This window comes from Penicillium taxi (assembly GCF_028828555.1).
Source record: "Penicillium taxi strain IBT 34144 chromosome Unknown utg000004l_segment0_segment0, whole genome shotgun sequence".
In the NCBI taxonomy this organism is placed as follows: Eukaryota; Fungi; Ascomycota; class Eurotiomycetes; order Eurotiales; family Aspergillaceae; genus Penicillium; species Penicillium taxi.
Window position 1 is genome coordinate 5,859,513 of NW_026643206.1, and position 27,679 is coordinate 5,887,191.

Sequence of the window (27,679 nt, forward strand, 5' to 3'; positions counted from 1 at the left end):
TATCTTCTCGGCTTCCGAGCTATTGTCAGCGAATTCTTCCTTGAAAGTTGGATCATTCGCTTGTTCTTGTATGGTTAATCATTGACTAGAACAATTTTACAGTAATCAGTATCATTCTACAATTCCCAGGTTCCGCTTCCGACCTTCTAGACAATGCTTTTCCAAGAATGCTTCATATACAGCCTAGCCATTCGTAATTCATGAGACACCGAGAGTTGAACCTCTCAAACAACCCTTGCCTCCGACTTCGGTGGTCGATCCCCAAACAGAGTCGTGCCAACTCGCACCTGGTCCGAACCCAAGGCAATAGCACCCTCGAAATCTGAGCTCATCCCCATGCTCAACTCCAATCCAGCCTCAGCCCCCGTCAACCCAAGATCAGCAACGATGCGATCCCGCGTCTCACGCAGACGCACAAAATCCTCATTCTCATTTTCTGGCGTCGTAGCCTTTGACCGCGCAATAGCACCAATAGTCATAACGCCCTGAAGCTTCAGCCCCGGACACTTTTCCCAAATAAAGCGAGCCAATCCCGAAGCCGCGGCCGGCTCGACGCCAGCTTTATTTTCTTCACCAGAGGTATTAACCTGAACGTAAATGCGAAGTCTAGCATCCGCATCTTCGCCCGCTTGAGTCTGCTCCTGCTCCTGGACTTGCTCTGGCTTCCGCTCTCCCCAGCCTTTATTGAGCAATTGGGCCTTTTTCTCCGAGTCGACGCTCTCAACGGCCCATAGACCGCGCACATCGCGCGCGAGTGTTACGCACTTGTTTGACTGCAATCCGCCGATGAAGTGCCATTTAATGCTCGGGGGGAGCAGACGTGACTTTTCGAGGAGCTCTTGCATGTAGTTCTCGCCGAAGTGGAGCTGTGAGGCTGGCGACTGGTGCATGGCTAGGACATCTGAGGCTGGTTTGAGCTTTGATACGGCTACTAGCCGCACTGGCTTGCTTGGCTGGGGAGATTGAGCTGCTGCTGCGGTGACGCGCGCTGATACGGCCGTCAGATTGGCGAGTAGCGCGGCTGCTCGCGCGGGGATGGCGGCCATATTGGGCGTTTGATCTTCAGTGAATGGGGTGGTCATGGCACGGAGATGGTATTGGGGGGAGCTTTCAGATAGAAAGCTTTCGAAGTAGCTATTTGTTTCCGAGATCTAATGTAAATTGGGGGAATTGGGAGTCATCTTCATGTCAACTTTGATATGGAAAGTGATAGCGGCCTGAGGCAATAATATTCCATATCGGATCACATGACCTGTCAGCGTATTACTGCCACCGCTTGCGATATCAGGCATTCGGTGCCACACTTTAATTTACCTCAAGTTCTTTCATCTTCTCTGTGGCTCAGTAACTTTCCGTTTGCGGAGGATCGACGTGATCTTATCTCGATCATCCATGCGACGTTAGGAATGTTCAGTCCCCTGTGCACATTGCAACATGGGTAGTCAATTTTGAAGGCGCTAACTGAGACGTTTCCAAGGACTGAGGTTCCCGTCGGCTTTACATGCCCTGAAGAACTGGCGGCAAGCCAAACTTGTAAAGAGACCATGGGTCCAATCAAAGGGATGCCTCAAGATCGGACAGAGAAACCTTTGCGTCATTACGGATCTCTCGTCCTAGGGCAGTTTATTCCAGATCTACAGCATTGTATTGGATTGACGCCGTTGAGTTTCAAACTCTCCGAGCTTTGACAAATTTCTTATTTTCCTTTGAACAGCTGACCTGTGGCCATTCTCCTTTGGTAACCTATTTTTATCAGGCGGCAATTGCTTCAGCTGCAAGCCAACATTTGACAAATGGGATCTTCTCCCATTTGCAGTTTGCTTTAGGACTAAGCCAAGATCAGCTAATCGACCATCGATTTCCGTTTACCTTGCAAAAAAAAAAAAAAACATGAATGACTAACCAGCCCTAAAATGTACCATGGAATCTACCGGCGTGATGATTCCAACAATACAACCCGATTACCTCGTAGATGTAACCCGATCGAAGCGCCGGAGCGGGGAATCCATTGGAAAAGTGTTATATTACAGTGGTCCAACTGCTGCTATAAAACCATCATATCCTTGACGTCAGCCCAGCTGACATTGTTCGTGTTCTTTCTCCAATTCTCTCATTAACAACCATCGAGCCCTACTTTCATTGTAGACCTAGAATCTAGAACAAAAAGACCCTAGTGGGGGCCTTCATTCTATTTCGATCCATCCATTTATTCTTATGCACTTCCACTTCCACTTTTCTTCTTCATTTGACTTCTACTTCCACTTTTCTCCTCTATAACCTCGTCAGCTGGTCTGAAATTCAACATTCTCACCTATCCATCGTCCTGGCTGATCGATATCCTTGCTCCAAGCTCTTCAGCTATACTCCACATATCCTTCTCCACCGAGCTTTGAAGGATTCTACTCCAATTTTCCTGGTGCCCGATTCATTTTGATTTGAAAGTTCCTCTTCGAAAAAGATCTACTCACAACTAAACCTGGTCTACCTCAATCTTTCTATCCACTCTTAAGAATTGTGATCTATCGGCCTTTCAATAGCGGTAATTCCACCACCAAAGCCACAAAAGCCAGTTCAAGATCCAACAAGTACACATCCATTCAATATGTGTCGTCAAATATTCACCATGTATGAGTGGTGTCAATGTGAGGAAGATGCAGGTCAGAGCATTTGTGCTGGTTACCGTCGCAACACTTGCGCAGGTGTAAGCATTGAGACTGTTCACATGCACTGCTTTTGCAATTCTCATGCCACACGAGGTTTCAAGAGTGAGAAAAAGAGCCGCAAACAAGATGAGAAGATTCGACGCCGATCTGAAGATTCTATGGATGAGAGGGCTTCCTTGGGTCGCCGTCTGTATCAGTGGTATCAATGGCGAGGAATAAGATCGCAGTAGACCGCTGCATCTTTCCATTCATTCATTTCATTTTGATTATTAAATTTTACTTTTGGGATTTCAGCTTTGGTGTTCAGGCTGAATGGGCGGATCTTTGGTATTGGAAAATGGGAATTGAGGGAGTTCATTGGGCATCCAGACTATGAACAATGTTATATGACAGCTCATGTCAGATGTTCTGAAACAAAAAGAAATGAATAAATAACATAATGCCCATGAAATAATAAAAATTAAGATAATAAATACGAGAGACGGATCTCATCTTAGAAAGAATGTGTGATCTTTGTAGTCTTTGTTATCTTTGTAGTCTTTGTAATCTCTGTTGTTGGAATGAGATTCACTTTCACTTACCCCCCTTGCCCCGATAGAGACATAGTGTCTGTCTATCATCCCGCTATCTATCCTTCTTCATCCACCTTCAACAACTTCCTTCTTCATCATCTTAGTGTCGCCAGCCTGATTAAAACTGATCTTGTGTTTATTTAATCGGGCTTCGGATCTATGATCAATCTGCGATCTACATCATGTACCCCTCCAAACCCCCTAACGGTGGGCCTCTAAATAACAAAAGCAACCACGACGTCATGGCCCAGTCGCATCATGATATTTCAGATTCTATGAGTAGAATGACTCTAGATTCCACTGATACTCCTATTTCAGAATCCATGAGTAGATTGAATTTAGAGACTGAAACACCGGTATCTCCCTACGTTGGTCTGTCGCGTGCTGAAGTTCTGCCACCTGCGCCGCGACGCGCGCACAGCAACTGCTCACTTCGAGATGGGCGGCGCAAGTCTAGTCCCGAAACCCAACTATCTATCCCAAATCCATACTACCCGAACTCATCTTCAAGTCATCCAATTTCTTCTGAGTCGACTCGCCTTGCCTCTGCCAATTTTCCAGATTCTCCACCCGCGACGTATGGGAATGCGGCTCAAGACCCCCATGGCCCTACAGAGGCCTCAATATCGGCTGACCACTTTCGCAAGGAGGTGGATCTACATAATTTAGTCGACTTAAACTCCAAGACCCTCGTGTTGCTCCATGATGACTGCTATGGTCACCGTGTTGCCCGTCGACTCAACCAGAAAGGCATCGACTCATTTCCAGAGAGACCTGAGCGTATTCGCGCCTGTGTGGTAGGTATCTCTGCTGCATATGTACGCATGGGTCGTCGATATGCGGGAGAACATTACTCGCCACATCCCGGTATGGATATCGGCTTGCTTCCCCCACCTCCATTCCAAATGCGCCGCACATCAAGATATATCCACTTCGAGGATAAAATTCTCACCAATGTTCATGGGACTAAATGGTTAGACGATCTGAAGGCTCAGTGCAACGCCTTAAAACCCGATGGTTCAGGTGCCTCACTTACTCCGCTCGAGACCGCGGATCTTTATCTATGCTTGGGATCGATGCTCGCATTTGAAGGTGCCTTGGGTGGTGTCTGCGATGGTGTTGATGCCGTGCTTGGTCCAAGCCAGACAACGCGCGCATTTGTTTGCATTCGACCCCCAGGTCATCATTGTTCCGCTGATACGCCTTCTGGGTTTTGTTGGGTCAACAATGTGCACGCGGGTATTTCTTATGCAGCAACTAACCACGGGTTGACGCATGCTGCCATTTTCGACTTCGATCTACACCACGGCGACGGCTCACAGGACATTACATGGAAACATAATCAGAAGCTGTATAACGCTGACGCTGACGCCTATGCTTCCGCTTCAGATTACGAGAAAACGGCTATTGCATACTATAGCTTGCATGATATCAACTCATTCCCATGTGAAGATGGTGACTGCGAGAAAGTCCTCAAAGCCAGTGTTTGTGTTGATGCACATGGCCAATCAGTTTGGAACGTGCATCTTGAGACTTGGGAGACAGAAGCCGAATTTTGGATATTGTACGAGAAGAAGTACAAAATCTTGCTCGACAAAGCCCGTTTGTTCCTTCGTTATCATACAACAAAACTGCTTGCTGAGAGCAAGAAGGGCAAGAGCGAAAAGGCGAAGAGTCTTCCTAAAGCTGCCATCTTTATTTCGGCTGGATTTGATGCGAGTGAATGGGAAACCTCGGGTATGCAACGCCATAAGGTTAATGTGCCGACTGAGTTTTACGCAAGGTTCACCGCCGACATCGTGCGCATGTCGCAGGAGGAAGGACTTGGCACTGACGGGCGAGTAATCAGCGTGTTGGAGGGTGGCTATAGTGACAGGGCTTTGACCAGTGGCGTGCTCAGTCATCTGGCTGGGCTAGGACATGAAATCGATACCCGTCAGCCAAGCTTCCCAATATCTCCCAAGAGCAGCCTTGAGCAACTTCAGCAGCCTGATTATGATCCTGAATGGTGGTCTCCTACCATGCTAGATGAACTAAAAGATCTTGTCACACCGTCCAAGAAAGGTCGAAAGAAATCTGCCCCAAAAATTTTTAATTCCACTCGCTCTTTCTCAGTCAAGGTTATCACCCCTACGCTTGAACGCAAATCTGTTGATCTTAGCCAGCCTCCATTGCCCCAAGTCGGATGGGCAACGGCAGCGCATGAGTTATCCAAGATACTTATCCCAGATCGCCAGACTACGAGCTATCGAGCCGAGGAGCTCCATGTTCCACAGCCTCGGCAAAGACGCAGGATAGTGCCGGAAAGTGGCTCTACTGCGATTCAACCCCCACCTCTGGAAGAAAAGCGACAGCTTCGAGCGAGAAAGACTAAGTCTCCAATGCCGATCTCATCCCATCCAGCCACACCGCGTCAGCAGGCAATTCGAAAGAACCGACGAACCACCATTGGTGGTAATGACATGCAGGGTCAATCAGTGGACTCATCCCCATCCGCGAGTGCCAGTCGCCGCAAGAGTCTGAACTCGACGTCTACTACCGTCGCCAACCCCACAGATCAGACTCCCACTGAACATGGAACAGTTGCGGCACTACCAACTTCCGCTCCCGGCACAGGAAAGGTTCGTGGTTTAGGTCTGGGTACTCCCAGGCGCACTGCAGGCCCAAGAAAGCCTCCCCCGGTACCGAAAGTCCCTACTACCTTTCAACCAAAGGTTACTGATCATGCGCCTTCACTTTTGGGTGAAATTCCACCAACTGTTGCTCGCAAGCTTAAACTCGTCATGCCCTCTGCCGAGGAGCAGGCTGTACGCGAAAAGAAGGCGGCTGAAGAGCGCAAGCAGAGCCAGAAAGGAACCCGGGCTTTGAAGATCCCGAAATCTCCTAAAAGGGCCAATAGCCCCCAGGTGGCAGGTGAAAAGGCATCAGCTCGTGCTGGTATTACACGTGTCTCCACGCCCGCTAATGCCCCTATCCCTGCCAGCTTTGTGACCGGTGAGGTGGCAGTTCGCCCTGAGCCTTCTGACACACAATTTGCGGCTGCTGCAACTTTCGCCTCGTCTCCTTTGCCTTCGTCTATGGAAGTATCCAAATCAACTACTGCGGAAGCGATTGTGCCTGACACGAACCCATTGCAAACGACGATCAGTCCAGTGCAGACTAATGTTGCTCAGGACCCGGCTCCTTTTGCTGTCATTTCAGCGTTAGCTCAGACCTCTGACACTTCGCGCCAACCTTCATATCTATTTTCTCCGACTATGTCTGCCACTGAAACCAAGTCAGGGCTTCCGGTGTTTACTTCAAGCAGCCCCATCCCTTTTGCATCTCCAGGGAATTCTATCAATGAAGGGTTAGACAGCACTGAGGACAACATCTTCCATTCTCCTGTGTTGAACTCAACCTAACTTAACCAAGTGCTCTTCACACCAATACCTCTTTTTTCGACATCTCTCATGATGCTTTTTGACTTTTTCTCTGGCGCTTTGGATCGGACTCTGGCAGTTATCTTCTTACTTCGATATCCCCTGGTATTAATATTTCTTACCTCTTCTCCTGGCATTCTGGATGGAACCTGGAGTCATGTTGGATGTATTCATTTCTCAATGTTTTAGCCCTGCGTCAATACCCCTTGTTTGATTAGTTTTTATGTATGACCTTTTAATTTGTTATGCTTGCCAGACAGTTTCAACGTTGAGCCTAGTGCTAATAATAATCGTGGATTCACTCTATATACCTCCTGTTAACTTTGATGAGAGTGGGTGACCATTTAGAATGGGATGAATAGATGATTTGATAGGTATGCTAACAGAGAACTAGATCTGCTGGGTGCCGGCGCTAAATCTTGTACATGTTGGACTAATGAGCTCTAAGGGCCTCAACCAAGCTTTTAAGGTTCAAACCTCAACCCCCAGTTCCCCAGTTGGGAATGTGTAGCCCTTGTTAATAGTGTACCAATACGCAACACAAAGAAACACATATGTCTCAGGATTGGCACGAACGAGCTGCAAATTTGTGAACTTGTCACTATTTATCCCTCCCTCATTAGAGTCAAGGTTGAAATATTTGGGGACAGTCTTGGGAGACTTCAGAGCTGCAAGAATTGTTTCCAAATTATCTATCAAAATGTTAGCGCTGTAAGTCAAATGAACAAGGAAATTTTTTGGCCATACAGGATGCATCAAGAGTAGCCCCAGTGCCATGAACGAGGTGAAACAACTCATGAAGAAAGGTCGCGCTTCGAGGCAATAAATTGCTAAGCGTATTTGTTTGGGCAGAACGAACACCCAGAGTCGCGCCATTTTTACTATATTTAAATGCCGATGCGCATATGTCCATTGTAGCAGGATATGTGTTGGACTGCGTTCCTGCAAGAGAGCCTGTGAACCCACAGTATCCCTTGCGATTATAGTCTTGTTCGAAGACGTATTGCTCCAGATCAGCCGACCAGTACGGTACAAGATCTCCAGCCTCATACCACCGACTGTACAGTGAATCCTCTGCTAGAGTCACAGGCTCAAGCTTAAGATCACCATTACACTCCACTTGCTCGTGTTTGACATTTCCAGTGGAAGTACAAGACCAATCGTTCCAGGTTTGCTGTTCCAGCCAGCCACTTCCACAAAATAGCCTAGGGTACTTGCCAGAATCTAGCTGTAAGCCCCCCTCGCAGAACTCAAGAATCTCTTCCATAAAGACTATAGGTAGGAACTATCAATAAAACGGACATGTGGAGATGAAACGTAGCTGTGGATGGCTATACCTTCAAGAGCTTTGACTTCTTTAGCGGCTGTGTTGCCATTGATGCCGAGAAGCAGCTTTAGTGTGCTTTTGGCTGCTTTTTCCCCTTTCTTTGCATCCTGGAAACACTGCACACCTGCCTTGGCCAGTTCCACGGACTCGTCGAACCAAGTCGAGAGCTTGGACTTGTAAGTATCACATCCACCTTTATTTATCCCGGATTTTAGCGTGAAGATAGACTCAAGACTTGTGATACCAAGAACTGAAGGAAGAAGAGCACACAGGAACGTCAATTTTAAGAGGATGTCGACCATTTTCAGAAATTGAAAGTGCTTGTACCTACTTGGTTAGCGAGATATATGACATTTACCTGTGTGCGAAATAACTGCTTTATCTGTATTGAAACAGGCTATGTAGCTAGACGATCCATTATGAAAGTAGCTTACTAGAGTCTATGGGGGGCCTAGTTTAAATTTGGGTGAAGGATTGGGGCTGAAATAACCAGCCTGATGGGACAGGATTGGGTAGGTAAAGTGATAGCTTTCTGTCAAAGGAAGTGATTTGGGATCCACTTTTCGGTGTGTATTTAAGCCAGATTATACTCTAGTTAGAAAATTCAGTTTCATTCATTTGTGGCATTTGAATGATTGGCCAGCCAGTCACAGTCTATTTGACACTTTCCCATTTAGGTTAGACTTTACTCCATGTGGCATGATCGACATTGCATGGCTAGTTTATCATACCCAATTTTCACTTTTTAAGCTATACCACCACGAAAAGGAAAATACAGTAAGAAATTAAACACAACAAGAAGAGCTTTTGAGGCCAATAAACCTCAAAGTTCTTAGATAGCCCGTGATATGCCCGATTAGTCCATTGAAACATTGAATTTTAGCCACCCCATGTGACTATTATACGATGGACTATCTCAGGATTATATTTTTACAAGAGACAGATACTAACTATGTGTATCGCAAACAAATAATTGCCACTGCTATTTCATTCAAATCCTTTGCCAGTGTGAGTTCTCGACGGGCCATATACGCCGTATCGATTCCCACGGTCTTCAGCTGCCCATGTGAGGACTTGCGCATTTGCTCTTCGAATTTGTAGCTTTATAAGTTCAAAAATTGTTGAGTCACCAATTTATAGTTGATAACTTCAATATTTATCCAAAGTATCGAATAACACGTCCATAACGCCATCTTTCAACAGCCTCTCATAAATCAAACTAACCTGGCTCCCAATAGTCTTCTTGCTTTTTTCAGGGAGGCCGTTTTGGCGATTGTATAAAGGATCTTCGCTTATACCACCATGAAGTGGTATGTCTAGTTCTGAACGAACCCAGGTGTACAGCTGTGCAGTTCCATCTCCAAGTTGCAAAGCCACTTCTGGTGGAGATATGGTGGAGCTTGAATCAAATATCGCACCGGCCGTCCTTGAAATAACGTCTTCAAAGCGTGCTTTGAAATCATCCAGTGATGATAGCGAACAATCCAATTGGATTTGGAGCAAAAAGCTGACCACAGGTGATATAACGGCTTCCACCACATGTGAGATACGCTCTTTCCAGGTATTGGAGTTCCAGTGGTACCATGTTGACTCAACAATGGGGAAGAGGGATGCAGACAGAGTGTCGATTTGTGGAGCTGTCAGTCCAAGTCCATGCAGAGCACCGGATGACGTGGTATCTTCTATCCTCTCGCAGAGATTGGAAAGGAACTGGATGTGGCGTGCCCGTAACTCCACAGCTTGGCACGAGACGTAGATATGGCAGGCACTCATATGCGCCACTAGGTCGACAGCTTCCATTGTACGCCGAGCTGTGATGAGAGCTAATGAGTTAATGCCTTGGTTGTGCATCTCTGCCGACATAATGTGGGCTGAAACTGGATGGGCCAAGGCTGCCAGTTCAGACATGTACGCTGACATGTTGATGTCAATTCCTTTCATGGTGTAATTCTCATATGGACTAGCATTGAGATTGGCCTCGAGTCCCTTATTTGTCGCCGGGTTGATAATCTCCGTGACCTGAGACCAAAGCATCCGTCCGATCATTTGAAGAGCGAGGCGTGTCTTGTCCATAGCCGTTGTGACAGATGTTGCTTGGAAGTTCCCGCCGGAGTATATCTCCCCGCCAGATGGACCAGCGGAATCAATTAAAGGATTGTCAGAGGTGGAGTTGAGTTCGACTTCCAATTGTCTTTGTGCGAGAAGAAGATCTTCTAGATACGGACCGATCCATTGGGGAGCTGTTCTCGTCGAGTATCGATCCTGCCACAGCCCATCCCCAGTCCTCTTCCTCGATTCTAGACCGACGACAAGCTTGGAGCCCCGTAAGAAGCGTCGGATATTGTTTGCTACTTCAATTTGACCAGCATGGGGTCTCGTAGCATGAATGAAGGGATGAGTCCACTCGACATTTCCGCCAATTGACTCTGCAGAAAAAGCTGTCAAGACCTGAGATAGCAGCGCAAGCTGCTGCGTATCATACAACACGAGACTTGCCACTGCGACGGAAGGAGCAGTGCCGTTGATGAGACCCAGTGCCTCCTTGGGGCCAAGTCCAGTTGGAAAAATTCTGCTCTCTTGCAGCGCTTCTGGAGATGGTAATACTCTCGCATTTTGGCTCTTTCCAACTTGTACGAAAATATCCGGATTTCCAGTGATTGCTCCAGCAATATACGCCATGGGCATGAGATCTCCAGATGCAGAAATTGTGCCTCGAAGGGGAATCAGTGGGGTGATATCGTGAATCAACAAATCAATCAAGCTCTGAATAACATTCATGCGGACAGCACTGTGGCCTCTGAGATTCTGATTTGCGCGAGCGACAATAGCTCCACGAACCCATGAGGGTGGCATCACATGTGAAGGCTCCCGCTCCGAATTACTCGCCGGGTTCTTGTCGGCCTCTGTAATGATTGCACTCTGGATAAATTGAAGCAAATGCGTTTGTAGATCGATGAGCGCATTGGTTCTAGTGTCAGCACTGCCTCCGAAACCAGTGTTGACTCCGTAAACGACCCAATCATGCGAAAGATATTCAGCGAGGGCGTTCACACTTAGTTCGATCTTTTGGGCGAGTTGGTCATCTGTGCAGATGCTGGGCTTGACGTCATAACGAGCGACAGCAACAATAGAGGCAACGTCAAGACTGTTCCCGTCAAGGATTATAGTGGCCTGGCCTTTCAGTTCGCGTAGGCGCCTCCATATATGGAGTGTGGCGCCGGTGTGCGCTGCCAGTTTGGTGAATGTCATGATGACCTAGAGAGATCAGATCAACTTGCGGGTAAGGCGTCCGCCACAGAGCGCAGATTGGTAGTAGATTTAGCTGGTCTTTCAAAAATTGAAAGTCAGTATGTGTTCAACAGGTTCTGTGTCACTGTCTTACAGAATAATTCTCAGTTCTTATTGGAGACTATACTGAAGCACAAGAAGTTGAAGTATGAAGAGAATTATGGTGAAAATAAGATGGAAAGTTGCGGTAAAGACTGTAAAGTAGTGAAGTATGCCCAGCATTTGGAAAATTATTTCATATCGGACTGATCATAAATGACTGATCAAATCAAGTACATACTACATATTGTGTATGTAGGAGGAGTTTGAATCTATTGATCAAACACTTGGGTTAGTATCGTGACAATTCTACTTACCAGTTCTGGTAGCTTCAGCCCTAGATCTTCTTTGTTTTAGTGGTACTTGCGTAACTTGGGACGAAATCAAACGCAGTAATCAAGCTATTCAATTCTCTGTAATAATTATGATGTTTTGATCCTAGCATTCCGGTTTGTAGCCCCTTACTCTGGATTCTCCTTGGAAGAGTAATTAATGCATATGTTTGCCTCCAAGATAATCGAAGGGGGTGTCAGTTTAAGGCTCTAAGGCCACATATATTAGGCCCAAAATCATCTTTACATCCCTGAATTGCGTAAACTAAATACACTCTTGGATTTATTCCCCGTCCATGCCCAGGGCTCAGGCCCCAACCCTTCAGATTTGTCCTACATAACCATCCATGGATGTGACACTGAAATGATAGATCTCAGATCCCTTCAACTCCGTATGTACTTGAGTGGATTGAAACCGGGAGCAAACCTGCGCATGAGCCGCTATTACCCCAACGTCCCAATTGGTCAGCGTTTACTTGAATACATCTGAAGAAAGTCTTCGTGAAGAAAGGGAAGCTGATCTATGTGTACCTGAAAAAGGAGCCAATAATATTGATGCATTCCCGATCCATAAATAGATTGACATGCTGATTAATGATTCTCCACGTTTGTAATCACATGCTGGTGCCTTCTACTTCTCACTATATCTTCAATAATAACAACTATACGATACCCCCTTTCGAAGCATAACAACCTACGTCCCTTTCCTATAATGCCACCTATCAGCATATCCAAAGCGCGCTCCGCGACACCCGAAAATTCATTCACCAAGATGGACGATAAAGACGTCGAGGCCATCGGTCGCCATTGCCAATACGAATACTGCGGCCAGCTAGACCTCCTTCCTTTTAAATGTGAATCGTGCCGTAGCACTTTCTGTCTCGATCATCGAACTGAAACAGCCCATAAATGCGCCAAGGCAGGCGAGTGGGCTCGACGCCGAAACGGCACAACCCCCCGGAACGAGAACAGCCCATCACCCGAGAGACCGAATATATACAACTCAGATCAGTGCTACCATGTCTCTTGCAAGACGCTCATCAATACACTTAAAGACCCGGGCGTGCGCTGTCCTAATTGCAACCAGCAATACTGTCTCAAGCATCGTCTCAAGGAAGAGCACGACTGCGCAAAGCTGCGCCAGTTCGGCGCTAGACAGGGTGTGTCGCCTAATGAGACGATTAAATCTATATTTGCAAAGATGCGTGAGTGGGGGAAAGATACACAGGCGGCAGGTGCCCAATTGATCCCTAAGCCGAAGGTTAAACCAAATAGTCCTGCTGCGCGAATGGCAAGCGTTAATAATATGAAGCGCTCGGCTAAAGGGGATGCTAAAGTTCCTGCTGATAAGCGGCTGTACTTGCATACGGTTGGAACGGCAGATACCCAGGCTACTGAGCCGCCTTCGGGTGACTTCTACTTTAACTCAGAGTGGAAGGTTGGCCGTGTGCTCGACGATGTAGCGCGAAGGCTGCACGTCGAGAATATGAATAACAGGAGTCCTGGGGAGGAGGAACGACTACGGATCTTCCATGTCGAGTCTGGGGAGTTCTTGGAATTCTCGGATTCCGTTGGAAGAAAGGCGAAGTCGGGCGATACAATCGTATTGTTGCGGGGCGCTGGACTCGTCTTGGAGAAGTCATAGTAATTCTTTCACTTTTATACCCTGGTGTGAAACACTTTTCATCTAATACCCACCGAAATCCGATATCCGGACGTATCCACGCTTCCTGGGTCTACAACGCTGAAGAATTGAGTGACTGCTCTGTTCTACTCCAGGTCCTATATCCAGAGTATATCCCCTTGGATTTTGTACAGTTTCTCAAGCCATATATGATTAATCTAAACCAGAATTTCTCCTTTCCCGTGCTTCTCCTTGCCCCTAGTTATAGTATATATCGATATAGTCTATTCAACCTTGCAGTTGATCCGATCCTATGAAAGGAGTTTAAAGGGTATCGACGCTTTGTTCCATTCCACAAAAGACTATGATTATCTAAAAAATCTATTCTACTCAAACACTCATCTTCATCTTGATGATCTTGTGAGGCTTATAATTGATAACCTCAAACTCATCTTCCTTCCAGCCGTCAACGACCGCACTACCACGATCATCACGCTTGATGCGCAACTCCGGGAACTCAGTAGGCTCACGAGTTAGCTGCTCATTCAAGGCATCGACATGGTCGAGGTAAACGTGCGCATCGCCCATAGTGTGAATCAAAGTACCAGGGTGAAGATCAGCAGCGTGGGCAAGGATGTGGACAAGAAGCGCGTACGAAGCGATATTGAATGGCACTCCAAGACCCATGTCACAAGAGCGCTGGTAGAGCTGGCAAGACAGTGTACCCTTCTCAGTCGGGCGGCCAGTCTTCTCATCGAGCTTGTTGGTCGGTGGGAAGGAGACGTAGAACTGCGCGAACATGTGGCAAGGCGGCAGGGCCATCTTGCGTAGATCGGCCGGGTTCCACGCACTCATGATAATGCGTCGGTCAAAGGGCGAGTTCATGATCTTATCTACGACATCTTTGAGTTGGTCCACGCCCTGGCCTGTGTAGTCTGCCTTGGCGTCCACGTACTCTGCGCCGAAGTGTCGCCATTGGAACCCGTACACGGGGCCTAAGTCTCCTTCCTCACGATGTCCCAGTCCTACTTTATCCAGGTACTCACGGCTACCATTTCCGTCCCAGATCTTGATCCCGGCTGCGGAAAGTGGCAGGGATGATGTGCAACCTGAGATGAACCAGAGGAGCTCGGCAAGGACGGCGCGTAGGAAGACGCGTTTTGTCGTGAGGAGTGGTAGCACTGGGATTGGATCGCCACCTTCTGGGTTGGGCTTTGAGAGGGAAAATCGGAGTTGTGGAGGCGCAAATAATGATCGCGTGCCGGTGCCTGTGCGATCAGGCCTGTGTTCGCCCTCGGAGAGGATTGTGCGAATCAAGTTGAGATATTGCTGCTCTTCATGCGAGGAATTTTGTTCTAATTGTTCTGTCGAGACAGCAGCGGTGACTTGTTCTTGAGTCATGATGTCTATATCGATCAACAACCAAGGATGTTATGTGTAGAGGGGAGATAATTCAGACCGCGTTCTCGCGTTTTGACGCGATCAATTACCCGCAGTGGGTCGTTTTGATCTACTTCGCCCCTCGGCAATACTAACTACCCTTGCCTAACATTACTATCAAAATTGAAGGTCGATATTATTTGATACATGCCCAGGATTCAGCTTGGAAATGGTCACGATATTTACTGATCATATATATGCAGTTACTCAGTCATTATGAGAGTATTAGTCTCTAAGCAAATCCATTCCAACACCGCGCAGAGCACCAACTGCCCATTCAGGATACTTGGACTTATCGCCTTTATAAATCTTCGAGAAAAACTCGCAAATGAAAGCGGGATAGCGATCTTCAATAATTGCCTGTCGTATGGACCCCATCAAGGCCAGCATGAAGTGCACATTGTGCATACTCAGTCTAGGTAAAGATGAGTAAAAAATCATTATACCATCTGGAAATGAACTTACAGGTGGGCACCGACAGTCTCCTTTGCTGTCACATGGTGCATATATGCTTTGGTTACTCCTAGACCACCCTTTTCGACGGGCAGGCAACAGGGACAACCGCAACCCTCTTCAACCGGGGTGAAATCGTCTACATAGCATCGATTTCGAAGATTCAAGGTCCCAGACGAGACAATGGCATTGCCGAAGCGCTAAATCGATGTCAGCTGATGACCGACCCTAAAAATGGATCAATACTTACTGCAGTTCGTGTCGGCCACACACAGTCGAACATATCTGCACCAAGGGCCACTGCCACAACGATGTCCTCGGGGTATCCCTAGAGAGAAAGCATCAGTTTAACAGACCTTGTAATAGAATTGATCTGGTGTCACGTACCACGCCCATTACATATCGGGGCTTGTTCTCTGGTAGAATTTCAGTGCATGTCGCCACACTTCAAGCTCATCAGCAAATAATCAGACATTTGGAGAATGGAGGCACATACACTTTGCAAAACTCTTCCTTGTCTTCGCCTCCAGACAATCCTCCAATAGCGATTCCCGGTGTATCACGAGCCGCCATTTGGGCACAGCACTCTTTCCGAAGCTCCAAATCTAGGCCGCCTTGAATAATGCAGAATAGGTTCTGTCTTTCGGGATACTTATGTGCGTCGATACAACGATCTAACCACCGTACAGAGCGCTCCATGGCTTCCTTGATTCGAGCCTGATCTGGGGATGTAGTAGCAATCACATCGTCTAATTGCATGATGATATCGGAGCCGATGGAATTTTGGAGAGAAATGGAGTGTTCGGGGGTAAGAAGCCTGATATTTGGTCAGCCATTTGACTGGATATGGCACAAATGCAGTATCAAAGGAGTCATACATCGGCGAGCCATCATGATGGCTGAGGAATCGCACGCCTTCCTCGGTAACTGTAGCCAACTCTAACAGAGAGACCATCTGGAATCTATAGTTCAAAATGGCCCAGTCAGTTTAAAATGGCATTTTCAAAGCTTGAAGTGCCACTCCCAACTCACCCTCCGCTGTCGGTCAAGATATTCCGATCCCATCCTTGCAGTTTATGTGATCCACCCACAGCATCAAGGACCTCCTGTCCTGGTTTCAATCCGAGGTGGTATGTGTTGTTCAGACAAAGCATACATCCTGTTTCGCGCAACTGGTCGTATGTCAAGCCTTTGAGGGATGCCTGTGTTGCGACGGGCATGAAGATGGGGAGAGGGACAGAGCCATGAGGGAGTTGGAGGGTGCTTGCACGAGCTCTAGTGGTCTTTAAAGGAGAACAACTGATCAGTATTAAGGCTTCTTTGTAAATTATGGCGGGGAATCGATACTGAGCATTTCGCATGCCGCTCAAATGTCAATGCTGAGGGCATAGCTTTTCGGATGGGTGCTTGTGTCGACATATTTGCTGGAATAATAAAAAATTTTTTATAAGTATTTCCAGTGTAATTTCTTGCTGATCGGAAGCATTGCATGGAGAAGAGAAATTGTGCCAATCGCAAGCGTAGCGCGTTCAAGATGCGACATCTGAATTGTTTGCTCGGTTTGCATGAAGTATAAATTTGTATATGCTTGGCATTATTTATCCTCAGCTTAACTCCCCATCATGGGCTCGGCAGTACCTCGTAAAGGGGTATTGACTCAACTAAGAGCGGGCAAGGGAACCCATGCGATCGCGCAAATTGTTCTTGTAGAGATTCTTGAACACCTTACCGGGCATATAACGCACCATTGTCTCCACTAAGCGGGAACCAACGGCATCGTAGAGCAAGCCGCGGATGAAAGTCGCACTTTCCGTTCCTTCTTCGAAAGTCTCGTCTGGGACAAGTCTCCGCAAGGTCGATTTCGGGTCCTTAGCGCTGGATTTGCCAAAGTGGGAGAGTTCGAGGAACATCATAACCTGCAGGACTGGGTTACCCATAGGCTGGGTAGCCAAGGCACGAAGATAAGTGTCGTCCAATCCCGAGACCATGTCGTTCATGATATTCTTGAGTGTGTACGTTTTTACATACAACGTACGCTGGTAGATGAGATACCTAGGTACTTGGGAGTGTTGTATCGCTTCTATATCGATCCTATGTTGCGGTTTTGTTACTCTCACCTTCACCTTTATTTTCAATTCCACTTTCACTTTCACTTTCAATTTTAATCTCACTTTCCTCCTCGTCTTAGGCAATCATTTAGATGGTACCATATCATGTGGTATCCCGTCATATTTAATTCTTCTCTTCCAACTTCTCTTCCACTCTTCAAACCTGGGCGCTTCCAAGATTTCGATAGCTTGTGTTTTGCCGTCACTTCATGAGGTAGTCATGGAAAAGCTTGAGGGTGAAATGATGAGACAAAGAGGAATGCCATCTACAGCACTTTTAATCTCCAAAGCTCCATCAACAACTCCCCGGTGCGATAGAGAACTCCTGTTGATGCTATTACAGCACATTGTTGTTGAGAGGTAGAGATGATCGAAGCTATCCACCCAGTCCCCGTCATCGACAACGGTCAACACTAACAGAGACAACCTTCATATTCTAATGAAACTCGTTTGAGCTTCAGGTCAGGTCATGTAAGACTATATAATTGCCAAGCCCGCCACACCACCGGGGTTACCAATCCAAGATTTCTCGATGATCAGACAATGCATGCAAATATACATCGATGGTCTTTAAATCCTCGCGAATATAGTGGTCTGTCACGAGACTGATGCTGCTAAGACGGATGGATGTTCCGTTGACGTCAGCAGATAGAACTCCTCCGTGCTAACGACAGCTTCGTAGGCCCAGTCCTCCTACCTTACAGCATTCACAAACATTGGAAAGTTTGGTTTTTCTCTCACGCAACGACCTTTAGAAAGCTCTCCTCAGACATTTTCAGAATAGCGGCCCCTCATCCTATGAAAAATACAAGCTCATTCAGGAGTACATCCTAAAGTGCCCAAGATCAACGTGAAACTATGTCATGCACCCTACGGCTCGCTGAAACATATTATGGCGCCTTTGAAGAAATTATCAGCACAGGTGTACTGAGTTCGCCCGTAAAATTACAAAACTCAATGTTGTGCATACACGATCTTTTATGGCAGCATGATACCATCTCTAAATGGCTATGATGTGTCCATTAAAGAGCACGTTGGGTTGGTGTCGGTGATGGGGAACCCAAAACAGTCCGACTCCCGAGGTAAAGACCCCAGCATATACTTACTTCACTATAGAAGGCAGAACCAAGATTCTCGACCACGAGTCACAGTACTCGGAGCAGCTTATTGATACGAAATCAAAACGCGTAAAGACAACTACATTACCATTTTAATATGTTATTTGTCCAAAGGCATTCACAACCAAACGAACCCTGGGAAATCATGTTTATATCTGTCACAAATTTCAGTCAACATCAAAGTAGAATTTCGGTATGAAGCTCCGGTGGTATCAGATAACAGTGAACTCTGGGCTCAGCGATGCAATGCATTCAGAGTCGCTACGCTAAAGTAGCATTCACTCGATCATCTCCAGGGCTATTTACCGGTGACAATATTTTACGATTTGATCAGGGGCAAAAGTGTGTGTCCTCAAGGCCGGAAAAGGCCCATGTGAATTCCTTACTCAGCTGAAACAATGGTATGGGATTCCAATCAATCCAACCAAAGCGCCAAGTTCTACCTTTCAATTACCCTTGAATATCCATGCGAGTGGATCTCATCTGCCTCGAGGGCCTCGTATTCACAATTGCTGGTGCTCCGCTACACCCAGAGTACTCCTGATGATGCAAATAATTTCATAAATGTTCAACGTATGGGCTTACTACATGTACCCACAGATATTGCGAGCCTTTGGGGAATGAGACAGATACAATTTATTCGTATACATAACAGCAACGGTAATGGGGAGAGAATAGCCACATATGGCACAAGTCATCTGTTCACGTAGTTTCCAATCATTAAATGCACCCTAGTCTTTAAGCACCTCCACCTCCACCGTCACCTCCTCCACCTCCACCGTCACCTCCGCCACCATCCACAGCATCCACAACACTCGCAACACCATTCATAACACCATCCACAATACCAGGAAAATCTCTGGAATGTCTGCGACGATTCTTCTTATTCTTGGATCGATATTTGTTTCTGTTATAATCACTCGCGTAGACTACCGGGCGTGGAGCTTTTGTATAGGCATCATGTTTTTGGCTCCTGAAAGGCCAACACATTGATTATTGAGGGTAAAGATCTTGGAAGTTGTAGGACTTGGGCTGAGTTTCAGGCGTGTCTTTGACTCTTGAATATAGGGATCAGATTTGGTATTAAGCTGAAAGGATTAGAGCTGCAATTGCTAAACTCGATGATTCTGAGACCGTTGTTTTATGATAGAAATCGATTAGGCTGACGTAATAGTACTAGCACTCAGCCACTCCACGGGGCAAACTAGGTACCACTAGCGGGATGGTAAATAATAACAAGACCGGCTTGGTCTAATTCTTTGGAGTTACCCTACGGTCTGTGGACTATTAAATGTGGAAGGAACTTTGACGATCCTTATGGACAGGTCTTGGATGAAGGTATTTCCATCAACTGTTAAGGCGACTCAGCATGAGTGTCAAGTTCTTATTGGCCATCTATACCTAGATAAACCTCAAGGCTGACTTCCAAGGTTGACTTCATATGTTCATATGTGAAGATAAAGGGTCGCCTAGGTCGGGCGATACTTACTCCGCGCTACCGAGGTATAGACCGTGAAAGTCCCTATGCCCAACACTTTTGATAAAATATCAACTGTCTAGAAGATAATTTTCTATTTTCTATTTTCAGGGTTTGGAGAACTTACATGCTCTGTTGGAATACTCCAGATCTCCTAGATAGAGGCGTATCCATACTGAAAGTACAACACTCGAATACATAGCCTGTTTAGGCACATAGCCAAATCACACAAATATCTTACCCAGAGTTTGCCTAGATACCTCTAATCAGATGAAACACTACAGACTGATGTGGAACGAAAAAAAACCCCTAAAAATCGAGTATCGAGATTCTCTGTTAACAGGTTTTATATATAAACAAAGAGATGACAGCCAATCTGATAAGAAACCTATCCATACCTAACTTCTTTGCCGAAAGAGAGAAAAGAAACAGTAAACGACGATGTACAAATCCAATTCAGCCCATCGCTAATAGCTATCCAAAGAAAAAAAGAAAAAGAAAAAGAAGAGTTCCTTCAAATCTCGCACTGTTAGACTTCCTGAGATGAAAATTGCTTGAGAAATGCAGAGCCCATTTCCCACCTGATCTGTCGTATTTCATGTTAAATTCCTCGCTCCTCTCAAATATACTCGCTTCTTATCAACTTTCTCATTATAATTGTTGTGTCTTTGAATTCGGACGGCTTCCCGTTGGTCACACAGTATCTACCAGGCTCCGGGTCAGTTGTAGCCTGATAAAGAGAGATACAACAAGGTACCAGGTATCACCGTGAAAAACAATGTGAATCATACGACTGAGTAGAGACACAAAAATGTCATGTGGATTGACGGAAGAGCCCCACAGGCCATCCATGGTTCACATCACACACTAAATTGTCTTCATGCGATCAACAACACTGGAGTAAAGCAATTCCATCGGCCAGAGTTCCGAAGAAAAACAAGGAATCTCGCCGCACCTCAAGGCCGGAGAATTAATTTGAAGACACCGTTCCTGACGTCGGGATCAAATTGGGTATCACAACCATGTTGGTAAGTCACACCGGACCAGAATTGGTGTACGTAGTAAGGACCAGGGTGATTACATCTCAGACTCTCCATTGAGAATGAAGAGAGCTCAGCGGTAGTCCGTCTTCTGCTGGTCAAATCTCCGGATCTGTCGATTACGATTTGGCTTGTTTTCCTCCAGGCCAACCATTCCCAGACCCACACAGTACAAGGGAGAGTGTTGCAAAAATTATGCAGAAGCCAGCTGTCAAGATTTCACCGGACCAGGAAGGAAGTCCGAAGTTTCATGCGCATTCCCGGGATTCGGGATTTGTCATTGTCAGAGAAATCGAGCTCAAAAAGGAAAGTTGAGTCGTTTCGTTTTATTTTTCGATGCGGAAGGTGGAGTGGTGCGTTGGTGAATTGATTTTTTTGAGCCTGCATGCACAACCAAGAGCAAATGAGAGAGAGCAGCAACCAATGCTGTGGACCCGCACAAGGAAGTGCTGGCTCAGGCAGTTGGAAGAAAGATGGAGCGAGTAGAAGAAAGGAAACGAAAGGAAAGCGAAAAAAAAAGAGGGCATATTGCCCCGGAGCCACAAACCCCACAAAAATAAAAAATAAGGTCAAAATAAAAACACAATTGAAGAATGAAAGTCTCCCCCCGAACAAAAGAAATAATTCGAACCTAGACATGTGAATGGACTAGAATCCAGGCCCTCCACCATAGCCGGTAGCTTGCTGGGGCCAGAGCTGACCTGCATGAATGGTTGAGGATCGGGGTTGCTGGTTCAACAGCTTCAGAGCGACCTCGGCGGCATCTTCTTTGGCATTGTTGATGTATTGACCGTCATACCAGTATCGAGCAGCAACATGTTCACCTCTGACAGTAACAGTGCTTGACCAAGCAGTTCGACCCCCTACATTTCAAGGATCAGTCATTGTAAATGGGAAGTAAAAGTCGGTGTAAACGCGTCTTTGCCTCTTTTGCAGAGATCCACATCTGCAATGCCCAGACAGGACTGGGTGAGTCCAGGAGAAGGAAATCAAAAATTGCAAATAATGCATTCAACAAGGGGAGATGACGATGAGGAAGAGGGAAAGCGGATAGATACCTCGCCGATCGGACACAATATTGAAGACAGGGGGAGGTAACTTAGTACTTCTGCAGTGGGCTTTTCGAAATGATTTAGTACGAGAACGGAGTAGCATGTTTCGTTTTTTCTTCAGAGGACTTGTGTGGGGGGCGTAGGATTGAAGTATCAATTGGCTTACCCTGGAGCTGGTCTTGCCAGCTAGGCCTTCCAGCAGCACTTCCCTGAGGGCTTGTTGGCAGTGACATGTTGTAGGAAAGGATATATGTAATTGTATGAATGTCAAGAAGCTTCCAAGCTTTCAAGGCTTAAGGGATTGGGTTGGTTCAAGATTGGATTGTATCTAAATGGGGATGTGAGGGGAAGGGGAAAGAGACTGTGAGGTTAAAGGAGTATAGGAAGAAGAAAGAATCCACTTTCCAATGGAACTTGGCGTGACCTTTAAGTGTTGATGGAGGGGGAAGAGCGGGGAGTGATATAAATCAACTAGTATCTCCAACCGAGAATAAAATCTAAAAAGTCCCCATTCTAAATAGAATTATTATTTTTCTTTTCCCCTGGCGTGACAAACATGGAGCCCAACCGTCAAACCTAACGGACTTATGCAGGATACTGGAGACATGGTACCCCAAGCCAAATCCCCCTCCCTCCTCCCTTATCCGCGGGACATGCGGATCATTTTGAGGCTGCATTGGAAGCTGGAACGGCCCGGCGCACGCCGAACCTGAAGAAACGCTAGACAAAGTTGTAAAGGCGAAATTGTTAGCTGCAGAAAATAGATAGACTAGAAGCTCTACTCATCTATAATATACACGTCTATTCTAAAGATTTAATCACCTGCGAGGCAAGGGATGATTAGGAAAAACTATTAAAGTAAATCATAAGCATAGGCTATACTGGACAGGGCCAAATAATGGATAATACGAAGATTACATAGGTAATTGAACAACTCAGAGCACTAGAATGCCCTGCCCCTGCCTCATTGACCAGGCGTTTACAGGGGATTGAAGTAGTTCGTTAGTCCTTCTTAGCAGAAACTCTGTATATATTGCATGGCATATGCAGATGAGCCGGGGTTAATCTCTGCCCAAAAGCCGCAACGAAGGAAATCAGCTCTTGCTCTCTCCACTCTCCATTCTCCACTCTCCACACTCCGCACTCTGTACTTCGTACTATAGATTGTACGCCCAAAGAACAGATATGGAAGGGTAAGTCCAAAACAGCCCTGATCCAGGTTGGGCCGCACAAGAGGTCGAATTAAATGCCAGCTCATCAGGATGAGATCATTGCCGTTGAACTAACGTCAAACCGTTCTCGTTCGTCGTCCTAATCTAAATTGAGGCGTTTTACTAATTTAATTCTAATTTAAATTCGGTCTTCTCTGCTAAAGCAATATCTAAGGAGTGCTTAAATAAGTGGCCTGGTCGACCCCGCCGAGACCGGGGTTTACCCATAAACCGGGCCGCTCTGCATGAACAACAGTAGATCAAGGATCAAGAATAGAATGATGAAGTTACATTCTAATTGCTTCAATGTAATAGATGATTCCAAAGTTCAATTGCAAAGAGCCCCAGTTCATAGCTGTGGACTCGCATACAGCACAGAGCCAAGAAATTTAGAGCCCTATGTACTACATACCTTGGTGCCCAGGTGCTTCCCCAGAAATCTCTCTGCCCACACATGTGCAGCCTCTTTCCATACCTCATAATTTCGGGGTCTATCCACAAATAACATAAAAGTTGCATCGGGCTGATCCTCACAATTGCCCAAACTATTACCAAACGGCCACGACCATAATCATCAACGGAGATGGGTCCGATTCGCTGCCTTTAGCAGAGCGAAAAGTTGGGCATTGATGCATACATTCCATACATGCAGTTCTGCTTTTGTTGACATTGTTGATGCAATGGCGCTTGGTTCTCTGTGTATAAACTCTACAATACTCCAACCTGGGATTATGCAGCTAACTTAAACGAGGTAGGTAGGGTATAGCTTTCTGGAATCGAGCCAGCTAGAAACAAAAAGAAGAACAAAACTCTCGGAAATGCTTTAATTTGTTTTAGGATAAGCGCCCTTCTTCCAGGGTTTCCTCGGGTCTATCCCAAGAGCAGTAATGCAAAAGCACCGTGACTAACTGGATAGCCTGGAGATTGACTCAGGCGGCAAATGGGCCAGGGTCTTGAACGCGTTCTGTAAAGATTCATTCAGGGCCAATCGATTGTCTTATCCTTTCTGTCAATTGCATGTGGGCTGTTTTTATTGTTCCTCAACGCCACCAATTTCAAAGCCAATGCCACCTGGGCAATGACAATGCCCATAATCTCGACTCTGTACGCCGTAGCTCTCAAGAGTGGTATACTACCCAAGGTTTGTCATCAATTTTATGTAAATGATCCATTTGGGAAAAGAAGACAGCGATCAGACTTTCCTATATGCATCGCCAGCAGTGCAGACCTCTGGAGCGCAGAGTTCATGTAAATGTCAGGGCCCAACAAGCTGACATCATACTCACCTGGGTAGCTGGTGCTAACAAGCCTCAAAAATGCAAGCACCTAAAGCATGCCGAGGATAATACCAATATAGATTTGATTTGATTTGATTTCCAAGTTTAAACATTTCAATGCAAGGTAAAAACGCCTGATATCCGGTTCTCCGAATATCCAATGCATCCATTTCATTCCGCTCCCTGATCAAACGCGATCTTTCATGCACATCATCCTGATACAGCCCCATATATACCAGATCCAGATCCAGGCATCAGTAGCCAATATAGAATCAACAACGAAGGAAAGAGATAGAAATAGAAATAGAAACAGCCATAGGAATCAATGACTCAAGAATCAATGTCAGAAGTCATCATAATGGAAAAAAGAAAACGTATATGCTCAATTCCGATTTCATGTTTTTTTCTTCGCTCCCCCGACAGCTCCTTGCTCGTCTAGGCTGATCCTCGCCGCTGAAGAACCTCGCCTAATAGTCGGCGTGGGCCCATTCGCTCAAGACCTTTTGTCAATGGCGCCGGTAACATCCACGGAACGCGACGTTCGTGGTGCCAGCGGCGACGAATACAATCATCTACGAGGGCAACTAACCCTGTCGCGACAATCACACTAGAGGAACCGGTTGATCAGCTTTGAACTTCGCGTGTACATGCATGCAGATTTATGCAGTGAACGCGGAAAGGAAAGAGGGTGGGGGTAAACCGTAGGGTAGAAAAGAGAAAAGTGGAAAGAGTATGACAGAGGCAAAACAGGGCAGAGACGAAACAGTAGAAAAAGCAAACGTCAGAAAAAGGAAATCGAAATAAAAAAATAAAAATAAAATAATACTCACTCGGCAATATCGGACATCCGTTCATAAACGAGCGGGTCACTTATCCACAGCGAGCACGGCGGAACCCAACCACCCTTACTTTCCTCCTCGATAACCTCCAATGGAGCCAGAATCCACGGCACCATGTGTGCGATCGTTTTTGAGGTACGGGTATCAACAAGGTGATACGACACTTCTCGCAGATCACCTTCTTTCCGGAACTCGCGTCGCCACTGGTACTTTGTAGACCAATATTCATATTCGTACCGCTTAGCATTCCAAGGCCCGCGCCGTCGCAGCTCTACATGTGCGTAGTTGGCGAATTCCATCAAGATGGTGTCTTCAAGCACAGGGCTCTTGATGTCCGTTGCATTCCCATGTTCGCGGCAATGGCCACCTTCCCAGTTCGAGCTCTGGCGCTTGAGACTATCGCCATGCGCGTGATTGTGGCTGTGGCTATGAGGGCCTGGTCGGAGACTTGCTAGGACGCTGCTCCATGAGCGGCGCAGTATGGGCCTTTTATCCTGGGATGTAGAGGCTGCTTTGCGGGCTGTGTGGCAGACTTCACGGCCTGAGTCGCGACAGTACCGACGCAGCGAGAACTTTCTGGAGAACAGATCGTACATACGGAGATGGAATAGGATAACTTCTTGCTGGTAGCCGCCGCGACAGGGGACTGAGGTGTCGACTCGTAGATTCATGTTTCCATCTAGAGTGGCGTCGTCGTGTCGAATTAACAGTCTTCGCGACGAGGGGAACAGACTTGCAAATGAAGTCGGTGTTGATGAGAGAGCGTCTGTTGGGAAAATTTCCTGGCGGTCACCGACTTCATAGAGTGGCTCTTCGGCATCTGTCGTTGAATGAGTAGTAGATGCATATGTGGAGACTGAGTCTCGAGGGCCAGATTCAGATTCGGATTCGGATTCATCCTTTTCGGTCTCTTCTTCAAATCCGTTCCAATTTTGATATTTGGCCGTTATGATTGTACGGTCGCTGATTGCTGTCGGTGCTGTACTCTTTGACCGATCGGAATCATGAGTATCTGTTGAACTGGAGCTGCCTCCACTGGTACTACCAGAACGGTCTTTGGATGAAGTATAGGAGCCCATGATGAGCTGATATGGGAGTATAGCTCTGGTATTTATATGAAACGCGCCAGTATTAAACGTCAGATAACCTTTTGATATGTATCAATATGACACGGCGAATCTCGGGTCAAGTGGGGGTTTTGTTCTGGTTGCCTGGTCGATTTGACTTAGATCCCAACAGTAGTGGGGGGGTCAAAAAGGGGGTATAAAAAGACGAATACTCCGTACTATCGATCACAATCACACACCACGCAATTTGACAGATATATGAATGGAAGAACCTTGGAAGCTCGGAATGAACAGGCGAATTTACCCCTGTTCTAATCAGATGATAAGCTCGGAGTATCGGGTCCGTGAGTAACAGGGGTCATTGGAGAATGTGTAAGATTCAAAGATTCCAAGGGTATGGAAGATGGATAAGGGGAATCTTGGAGTTTAGAAGAGACAGAAAAAACAAAAGAAATAGAATGTGGGCAGGTCAATAATAGTTAAAAAGAGAATGAGGCAAGGAATGTCCGAGGTAGTAGCCCTATGATTTGATTTGATTTGACATGTTTGTGCCCTGTAAAGGGATCAAAGAAAAGCCTCAAAGCTATCTGTACAATTCTATTTCGTTGCGACAAACTAATGCCCAAGTCCTACACTCGGATTCTTTTAACTCACCTATAGGAGAACCTAGCAAACCCCCTTGGCTCCGCGCTCATCATGGTGTAGATGTTTTTTTGTTGTGTCGATTCTTCATTCGCTCACGAATGCCCTCATCTGACTTTTCAGTGCTCTGAGCTCTCGGGTGCTAAAACCAGTTAGAGATGAGGGATAAGAAATGGAACATGTTCTAGACAACACTCGGGCGTTTGTTCTCGGACTTTGATGTATAAGCGTATTATGTCACGGAGAAGGCATAGAACTGATTGGATTGCTTCTCTCGAACCTGTTCTTTCCCTAAAAGGTTTCGGTCTCGGTTTCCTTTCAGAAATTTCTCCACTTAAACGCATTGATATACAAGAGTAGAGTGATAGAGGTGTAGTCCTGTATACTGTACCGCCGTTTTAAGGCGCGGTCCGACCCGATACCACTCAAAACCGAAAAGCAAGTGACAGTACAATGTTTAACTATACCGGTTTTCTCGAAGTGGAGATTGACTACATCCTTCCTCGCCCAGATATTGCCCAGTCGGTCTTAACAGCCAACAAAAAGCAGTATCATTCTATTAAATGTCATACTTGTTATTCGCGCGGGGGTGACGACATGTGTAATGCGGGAAACTTAAAAAGACAGGTTATCTACGGTTTCAACTCGATTCTGACCGAGATCGGCGAATACACATCAGATCGAAATG

General features: G+C 46.3%; 13 protein-coding genes across 13 annotated transcripts; 4 read left to right on the plus strand and 9 right to left on the minus strand.

Moving 5' to 3' along the window:
* Window positions 1-224: 224 nt before the first annotated feature.
* On the minus strand, window positions 225-1,082 carry N7495_007065 (YggS family pyridoxal phosphate enzyme; the record flags this gene model as incomplete). Its single annotated transcript, XM_057209716.1, has 1 exon — window positions 225-1,082. One exon carries the CDS (start codon window positions 1,080-1,082, stop codon window positions 225-227), a length of 858 nt encoding a protein of 285 aa, XP_057063490.1.
* A 1,541-nt stretch (window positions 1,083-2,623) lies between these two features.
* Window positions 2,624-2,893, plus strand: N7495_007066 (uncharacterized protein; the record flags this gene model as incomplete). The annotated part of the gene is made up of 1 exon (XM_057209717.1): window positions 2,624-2,893. The coding sequence occupies one exon, from the start codon at window positions 2,624-2,626 to the stop codon at window positions 2,891-2,893; it is 270 nt and encodes an 89-aa protein (XP_057063491.1).
* A 524-nt stretch (window positions 2,894-3,417) lies between these two features.
* N7495_007067 (histone deacetylase hosB) lies at window positions 3,418-6,639 on the plus strand (the record flags this gene model as incomplete). Its single annotated transcript, XM_057209718.1, has 1 exon — window positions 3,418-6,639. The coding sequence occupies one exon, from the start codon at window positions 3,418-3,420 to the stop codon at window positions 6,637-6,639; it is 3,222 nt and encodes a 1,073-aa protein (XP_057063492.1).
* Window positions 6,640-7,128: 489 nt separating this feature from the next.
* Window positions 7,129-8,286, minus strand: N7495_007068 (uncharacterized protein; the record flags this gene model as incomplete). The annotated part of the gene is made up of 3 exons (XM_057209719.1): window positions 7,129-7,349; window positions 7,405-7,929; window positions 7,995-8,286. 3 exons carry the CDS (start codon window positions 8,284-8,286, stop codon window positions 7,129-7,131), a joined length of 1,038 nt encoding a protein of 345 aa, XP_057063493.1.
* Window positions 8,287-9,133: 847 nt separating this feature from the next.
* N7495_007069 (aromatic amino acid ammonia-lyase) lies at window positions 9,134-11,233 on the minus strand (the record flags this gene model as incomplete). Its single annotated transcript, XM_057209720.1, has 1 exon — window positions 9,134-11,233. One exon carries the CDS (start codon window positions 11,231-11,233, stop codon window positions 9,134-9,136), a length of 2,100 nt encoding a protein of 699 aa, XP_057063494.1.
* A 1,122-nt stretch (window positions 11,234-12,355) lies between these two features.
* Window positions 12,356-13,288, plus strand: N7495_007070 (AN1-type zinc finger protein; the record flags this gene model as incomplete). The annotated part of the gene is made up of 1 exon (XM_057209721.1): window positions 12,356-13,288. One exon carries the CDS (start codon window positions 12,356-12,358, stop codon window positions 13,286-13,288), a length of 933 nt encoding a protein of 310 aa, XP_057063495.1.
* Window positions 13,289-13,657: 369 nt separating this feature from the next.
* Window positions 13,658-14,668, minus strand: N7495_007071 (thymidylate synthase; the record flags this gene model as incomplete). The annotated part of the gene is made up of 1 exon (XM_057209722.1): window positions 13,658-14,668. The coding sequence occupies one exon, from the start codon at window positions 14,666-14,668 to the stop codon at window positions 13,658-13,660; it is 1,011 nt and encodes a 336-aa protein (XP_057063496.1).
* Window positions 14,669-14,932: 264 nt separating this feature from the next.
* On the minus strand, window positions 14,933-16,579 carry N7495_007072 (tRNA-ribosyltransferase family protein; the record flags this gene model as incomplete). Its single annotated transcript, XM_057209723.1, has 8 exons — window positions 14,933-15,122; window positions 15,173-15,360; window positions 15,411-15,488; window positions 15,548-15,605; window positions 15,657-15,977; window positions 16,039-16,122; window positions 16,193-16,443; window positions 16,508-16,579. The coding sequence occupies 8 exons, from the start codon at window positions 16,577-16,579 to the stop codon at window positions 14,933-14,935; spliced, it is 1,242 nt and encodes a 413-aa protein (XP_057063497.1).
* Window positions 16,580-16,821: 242 nt separating this feature from the next.
* Window positions 16,822-17,157, minus strand: N7495_007073 (Nucleolar protein 9; the record flags this gene model as incomplete). Its single annotated transcript, XM_057209724.1, has 1 exon — window positions 16,822-17,157. The coding sequence occupies one exon, from the start codon at window positions 17,155-17,157 to the stop codon at window positions 16,822-16,824; it is 336 nt and encodes a 111-aa protein (XP_057063498.1).
* A 1,967-nt stretch (window positions 17,158-19,124) lies between these two features.
* Window positions 19,125-19,376, minus strand: N7495_007074 (uncharacterized protein; the record flags this gene model as incomplete). Its single annotated transcript, XM_057209725.1, has 1 exon — window positions 19,125-19,376. The coding sequence occupies one exon, from the start codon at window positions 19,374-19,376 to the stop codon at window positions 19,125-19,127; it is 252 nt and encodes an 83-aa protein (XP_057063499.1).
* A 1,509-nt stretch (window positions 19,377-20,885) lies between these two features.
* N7495_007075 (uncharacterized protein) lies at window positions 20,886-21,218 on the plus strand (the record flags this gene model as incomplete). The annotated part of the gene is made up of 2 exons (XM_057209726.1): window positions 20,886-20,891; window positions 20,976-21,218. 2 exons carry the CDS (start codon window positions 20,886-20,888, stop codon window positions 21,216-21,218), a joined length of 249 nt encoding a protein of 82 aa, XP_057063500.1.
* A 333-nt stretch (window positions 21,219-21,551) lies between these two features.
* Window positions 21,552-22,188, minus strand: N7495_007076 (double-stranded RNA binding motif domain-containing protein; the record flags this gene model as incomplete). Its single annotated transcript, XM_057209727.1, has 3 exons — window positions 21,552-21,766; window positions 21,962-22,021; window positions 22,122-22,188. The coding sequence occupies 3 exons, from the start codon at window positions 22,186-22,188 to the stop codon at window positions 21,552-21,554; spliced, it is 342 nt and encodes a 113-aa protein (XP_057063501.1).
* Window positions 22,189-25,269: 3,081 nt separating this feature from the next.
* Window positions 25,270-26,361, minus strand: N7495_007077 (uncharacterized protein; the record flags this gene model as incomplete). The annotated part of the gene is made up of 1 exon (XM_057209728.1): window positions 25,270-26,361. The coding sequence occupies one exon, from the start codon at window positions 26,359-26,361 to the stop codon at window positions 25,270-25,272; it is 1,092 nt and encodes a 363-aa protein (XP_057063502.1).
* Between the last annotated feature and the right edge of the window lie 1,318 nt (window positions 26,362-27,679).